Source organism: Phalangium opilio, unplaced genomic scaffold (assembly GCF_054372755.1).
Source record: "Phalangium opilio isolate 3A_F unplaced genomic scaffold, DU_Popi_V2 ptg000090l_1, whole genome shotgun sequence".
Lineage (NCBI taxonomy): Eukaryota > Metazoa > Arthropoda > Arachnida > Opiliones > Phalangiidae > Phalangium > Phalangium opilio.
In genome coordinates this window covers 3,537,616-3,544,357 of record NW_028324195.1, presented here as the reverse complement: position 1 = coordinate 3,544,357, position 6,742 = coordinate 3,537,616, and the positions used below count along the sequence as shown (strand labels likewise).

Below are 6,742 nucleotides of genomic sequence, written 5' to 3'. Positions count from 1 at the left end.
AGTACGTACCTCCGTGAAGCGGAAGGTACGTGATAATATTAATTTGAATAAATAAGATCCTATCTAGTACCCACCCACTACCAGCCCCCTCATACTCTTCCATTAATCGTTTCAGGGTTAAAATTCCTAAGTCCATCTGTTCAGGGATAACGTCAGGCGTTAAAACTGCTAAGTTTCGGGTCGTGTGATAGATCAAACATTCCACCTCCTCGTCAGTATTAGCTAACTCCCTGGTGTGGGGAGCCCTGACAGTTAAATACCACTTAATACCCCGATCCCTCGATAATTTGTCACGTAAATACCACTTAATACCCCGATCCCTCGATAATTTGTCACGTAAATAATTTTCTATCGCTACCCTATGTCTACCTATGTACTGATCTACATCAGTCTTGACCGCTAAAGGTGTGAAACGTGCACAAAAAATAGCGTTACCTAGAACCTCTAACTCCTCTAGCTGATCGTGAAGGGGTTCTTCTGGCGAGGCAACGATAGGTTTCGGCTCCTCCGGTGGTTGCCCTCCACCCTCCTGTTGATCCATGAAGTCATGGATGTCACGGGCCTCTTGACTCGAAAGTTCCGGAAAGTCCTCCTCCTCCCCGTCCATGAAAAGGTTAAGGTCACGGGCCTCCTGGCTCGAAAGCTCCGGAAAGTATCCCTCCTGACTAATCCCATCTGCCGCGCACTCTTCAACACCTCGGACGTGCTCGCGCACTCTTCAACACCTCGGACGTGCTCGCGCACTCTTCAACACCTCGGACGTGCTCGCGCATGTGCATATCGGACTCGTTTTGGCCGTCGAACCACTTGTCGCAAATATAACACGCGATCCGAGGTGAAGGGGGAGTGCCGTCCAGCGTGACGACTTCGATGTCATCCTCTTCCCGCTCCACGAACTCGTACAGCGCACGATTGAAATCGTCAGGTAGTTCATCTAGATTTTGGGATGAAAGGTCCGACGACAGGGTGTCGCCGGAAGGGGAACCAAAAACGTGGGAAGAGGTGGGGGAAACTGAATCGGGAGAGGAGTGGGTGGCGACTACGGAAAGTGAACCAAAAACAGAGGGAGGAGTTGGGAGAATAGGGTTTGGAGTGGAATGGCTAAGTTTTGGCCCCTTGGCCTCGGGAGAGGTTAAACGATTCCCTTTACTCATGATAAGCTCGCGCCTAGCTCGGGCTTCCTGGGCATTTAACTCTTCCATGCTTAAATCCTTAAGGGTAGGAGAATCCGGGCTAGGAGAGGAATCAGAGTCCGAACTAGAGCTAGATAGGTTGAACACAGCACGCTTTCAACCTATTAAGTGGTTGCCGGCCACGTGGGAAGTTAAAGTGGCGCGTCTCGTGAAACTCTTTGGGCAATGCGTGCACTTAAACACAACGCCCTCATGCTTTTCCCTTCTATGCCTCGTAAGGTCCCGTGATCTAACATACTCGCGCTCGCAAACATCGCACTTAAACATTCTAAAGACAGTAAAAAAATTTATCTTAATCTGGGGTCGGAAATAACTATGTCTTAAAGACAGTAAAAAATCTATCTTAATCTCAAAGATAATTACAAGTATTTTCGGTGTTAAGGCTAGTTTTCACTGGGCAAAAACGCGGCGCAAAGCGGCGCAAAATATATTTAATTTGGCGGAAAGTTGGCGACGTTTCCGCGACAGGTTTTCACTAAAGACGTTTTCCGGCGTTTTGTATTTCGCGGATTTATTTAGCGCATGCGCATCTAGCGCTAAAGTAGACTTATGTCAAAGGGCAAAGGACAAACAAAATGGACGCGGTTTAGGTTGACACCGGGGATTATATTCTGGCATTTATTCAACTAGTTAATGCGATTTTTGGCATTTAATTTGTGGAGAAATTACTCCAAAACGGTTTATGAAAGAAGGTTTTGGGTAAGAGGAATCTTTTTGAAACGAGAGGAGAAGGGCTATTTTCGACATTTAATTCAAGAAATGAGGGATGGAGACAGCGAAAAACATTACATGTAATAAGCCTTTGCAATTTGGTATCTATGTTACTATGTATGTACATAATCAATATGTATATTGTTTCAATGTAGGTTTTTTCGCATGACCAAAGAACAATTTGACTTTATATTAAGTTTGATCAGGGACAAAATCTCGAAGAAAACGACTAATTTCAGAAAACCAATATGCGCTGAAGAGAGATTAGCACTCTGTTTGAGGTAATTATTGAATGTCATAGCTTCGAAATGCTTGTATTGATATATTACATGTATAGAAGACTGCAATATGACCCCTCCCATTAAAGCTAATAATATTTAACCTAGACTAGTCTAATTCAGTATGACGTAACTCCATGATTTCCATGAGGTCAGGTCGCAGTCTTTCTTAGTAAATGTGTAGGGCTATAGTTAACTCTATTGTCTCATCAGATATTTAGCTAGTGGAGACACTCAGGTATCCCTCTGTTTTGGATTCCGGATTAGTAAAACAGCCATATCTAACATAATGCGTGAAACGTGTGAAGCCATTTGGGAAGCTATGTCGCATATCTACGTGAAGATGCCTCAAAATCCCGTTGAATGGGCAGAAATTAGTAAAGGATTTTATGAGAAATGGGATTTTCCCATTGCTGTGGTTCTATCGATGGCAAACATGTTTACTTACAGTGTCCTGCAAATTCAGGATCAAAATATTATAACTACAAGAAAAGTTTCAGCGTCATATTAATGGCCATTTGTGACGCTCATTATCGTTTAACAATGATTGACATTGGGAGTTATGGTAGTGAAAGTGATGGTGGTATCTTTACATCTTCAGTCTTCGGAGCTAAAGTGAAACATAACCGTTTAACCACTACCGCGTCCCCGCTCTTTGCCTAATTCAAACATAAAATTTCCATATTATTTCATCGGCGACGAGGCTTTTCCGCAACTACCAAATCTAATGCGTCCCTATTCTACATCAAAGGGAGTTACAATGACTTAACGAATTTTTAACTATCGGCACTCTCGTGCTAGGAGAGTAATTGAGAACACTTTTGGTATTATGGCAGCCCAGTGGGGTATTTACCAAAAAACCATAAAAGCCAATCCAGAAAATGTAGATAGGATCATCAAAACAACAGTGTGTCTCCATAACTAAATAATCACTTATGAGTTAGGTAAATCTAAGCACCAACGCAGATACAACCCTGTAGAATTAGCTGATTTTGAAGATGACACTGGAGAACTCACAGAAAATGGACTCTGGAGAAATCATCTTCAAGGAGATGTTGCAATCAGGGATCTAGTAGAAAACCGAAGACCAAATCAAAGAAGTCAGATAGCGCAAGTACTGAAGGACAGATTAGCCAGCTCTCTATCCAAGGACGGTGCTATTGACAAACAAATACCTCAAGTAACTAGGATGTAAATAAATGAGGGAAGGACTTTCAAAAACAATTTCATAACTATGTTCTTTAATGACATTAAATTGTTAACAAATAAAATATCTAGTTTTCATCTTCTATTTCGAAGAAACATGTTTCAATTTTGTATCCCATACTACGTTGCTGATCAGCCTTCAGTCTTTTAAATCTGTGCATGCTACTTTGAAAGTAGTGGAACGTTTCATCCTTTTCACACTCTTTCTCTTCTGTTCTTTCCAATTTTTGGGCACCAGTTTATTAAAATTTGAGGTTGCAGCCTCAAGCATGTTCATCATTTTAGTTTCAATTTCATCCTTCCTGCGCTTGCGATGAGATGGAAGTGGATTGCGGTCTTCAGATTTGGTGTCACCACCTATAGCCACCCAAGGTTCTTCAATGGATTTACAGCTTTTAGCAGAATCTTCATTTTGTTTACTTTGTTCCGATGCATTTGAAGTTTCTTTAATTATTTCATCATCTTTTCCAAAATCTACTTCATCATCACTCATGTTTTCGTAATGGGTTTGATTGGTGACAGTCTTTAAGAAACCACTGTTAACGTACATAGTTATATTACTTTGTTATATCAAGAAGGGATAGATGTGGGAGGAACTTGTATAATTTTTCTTTGTTAACATCATAATAGCCATAGCCTTGTGAGCTTACTGAAGTACCCACCCACTACTCCGTAACATATCCTAGCATTGGGGGCTATGGGACTTAGTTACATATTTTATTACGGTTATTCTAAAGTGAACCTAACGTTGGCGGTGTAAAGTGAGTACTTTTGAAAAGTTCATCTGCTGTTTTAGAGGTGTCCTCAGCTTGCGACTCATCTTCATGACCCAGTGAATTCTCTACAGACTCCTTTGCCGTTGCATTTTCCATATTATTGAAAGTTCTACAATTAGATGGGTAAATTTTTCAATAATTCACTGAGTGCTGGGATACCGTTCTGCTTTGGAATCCATCAAGGCTTTTATATTTCTTCCACGTAGGAACAATAATGTCACCCAAACCGGCTCCGCTTCTCATCTCTGTAGTCCTTTTCTCTTTTAAATATCTGTCCCGGATACTTTTCCATTTCTTTGAGGCCTCTGAGCCTAAACCAATTAGAAACCACGTATCATAATTAGTCGTTTTCTTCGAGATTTTGTCCCTGATCAAACTTAATATAAAGTCAAATTGCTCTTTGGTCATGCGAAAAAACCTACATTGAAACAATATACATATTGATTATGTACATACATAGAAACATAGATACCAAATTGCAAAGGCTTATTACATGTAATGTTTTTCGCTTAGGTTAGGTCTTATACTTTTTGATTAGGTTAAAGTGTTTCATTTTACATGTTAAATTGGCTTAGGTTAGTCTCAACCTACTGTTTTGAAGACACAGGTAGGGACCTGTGCGTTCTATGGCAATTTAACATGGTATTTTATATTCTTCTAAATCAACTAAGGTATTACGCTGGTACTAGTATTTACATCGGTATTGTTTTTTGTTAAGTTCCTTTAGTATACCTCTAGAATAACCCAAATGAACCTAACGAAACAACGAGGTAATACTATTACTTCGATGTAATTCGTACAGGAACTTAACCAAAGAAACCTACTATGGAATCACTATGGAATCAGAGGAACGTTATACGGATATAGTGCCTACTGGAACCTAACGAAAGGTAATACGCAAGTAATACTATTACCTCGAGGTAATGTCTACTGGAACCTAACCAAAGGAACCTAACGTTAGGTAATACCGTGGTAATACTATTACCTCGAGGTAACGCCTAGTGGAACCTAACCAAAGGAACTTAGCTATGATGCGGCTCTGTGGCGGCTACTACCTCGAGATAATGCCCACTTGAACCTAACCATAGGAACTTAGCTATGATGGGACTCATAGCCGCCAACCCTAACTGGAACCCTAACGTTAGGTAATACGGAGGTAATACTATTACCTCTAGGTAATGTCTACTGGAAACTAACCATAGGAACCTAACGTTAGGTAATACCGTGGTAATACTATTACCTCGAGGTAATGCCTACTGGAACCTAACCATGGGAGCTTAGCTATGATGCGGATTAGTGGCGTCTATGATGGGACTCATAGCCGCCAACCTAACTGGAACCTAACCATAGGAACCTAACGTTAGTTAGGTAATACGGAGGTAATACTATTACCTTTAGGTAATGTCTACTGGAAACTAACCATAGGAACCTAACGTTAGGTAATACCGAGGTAATACTATTACCTCGAAGTAATTCCCAGTGGAACCTAACCATAGGAACTTAGCTATGATGCGGCTATATGGCGGCTATTACTTCGAGGTAATGCCCACTGGATCCTAACCATAGCAATGTAATCAAACGAACTCAACAAAAGGTATTGCCAGGAACCTAAAGAAAGGTAATACGCAGGAAATACTATTACCTCGAGGTAATTGGTGGGGGAAAATAGGGTCATATCTGAGATTATTTTAGAAGGGGGAACGGACGGGGAAAGAGTTCGAGTAGAAAGCATAGTCCTCATAGGGGCGTTAAATATAGTTCTGGGGGATGCAAATGTCGTCCAATAGGGATAAACCCACTATCGGTCCTAGCTGCTGAATTGAAATACCTCTCATCATTCACATTGTGCTAGTCTAGATGTGAGGACGTCCAATGTCTCAAGGAAAGGTTAACCCATTCGCTTTGAAAAAAATTGGTTTAGCGCCTGGAAGTCGGTCTCATCGATCATCTTCCGAAGATCCTCTAGGTAATAGTATTACCTCCGTATTACCTTTCGTTAGGTTCCTTTGGTTTCATTTGGAGGTATTTGTATTACCTCGGCATTACCTTTCGTTAGGTGTTAGTAGTTAACCCCTTAACGAAAAGCAATTCGGTAATACCCAAATGTACCTAACCAAGCTAAAAGGGGTTCCTTTGGTTACGGTTGTGCAGGCATTACCTCGAGGTAATAGTATTACCTCGGTTTTACCTTAATTACGGTCTTTTAGGTTTTCAAAAATTGAGTGGGGGAAAATAGGGTCAAATCTGCTGTTTCATAAGAAGGGGGAACGGACGGGGATAGAGATCGAGTAGAAAGCAGAGTCCAGAAAGACTAACCCATTCGCTTTACATAAAAAAAGGTTTAGCGCCTGAAAGTCGGTCTCATCCATTATCCACCGAAGATCCTCTTATTCCGAAGAGATCGAAATCAACCCTAATGGAAAAAACAACGCTTGAAAAAACAGGAGTTCCCAACGAAACCTTGGGTTTGGAAAGTAGTGGATCGGAAAGTAGTGGATCAAGTAGAGGATCAAGCGAAGAACCCCCAGAGAAACGCTTAAAAATATCCTTATCGGGGTAAGTAACGTCTGTTTTAACT

The 6,742-nt window shown here is 41.1% G+C and overlaps 1 protein-coding gene across 1 annotated transcript; it reads left to right on the top strand.

Annotated features, from left to right (window-relative positions):
* Positions 1-1,952: 1,952 nt before the first annotated feature.
* Positions 1,953-2,845, top strand: LOC149645038 (uncharacterized). Its single transcript, XM_089850406.1, has 4 exons — positions 1,953-1,984; positions 2,060-2,185; positions 2,396-2,559; positions 2,649-2,845. The coding sequence occupies exons 1-4, from the start codon at positions 1,953-1,955 to the stop codon at positions 2,843-2,845; spliced, it is 519 nt and encodes a 172-aa protein (XP_089706532.1).
* Positions 2,846-6,742: the final 3,897 nt, after the last annotated feature.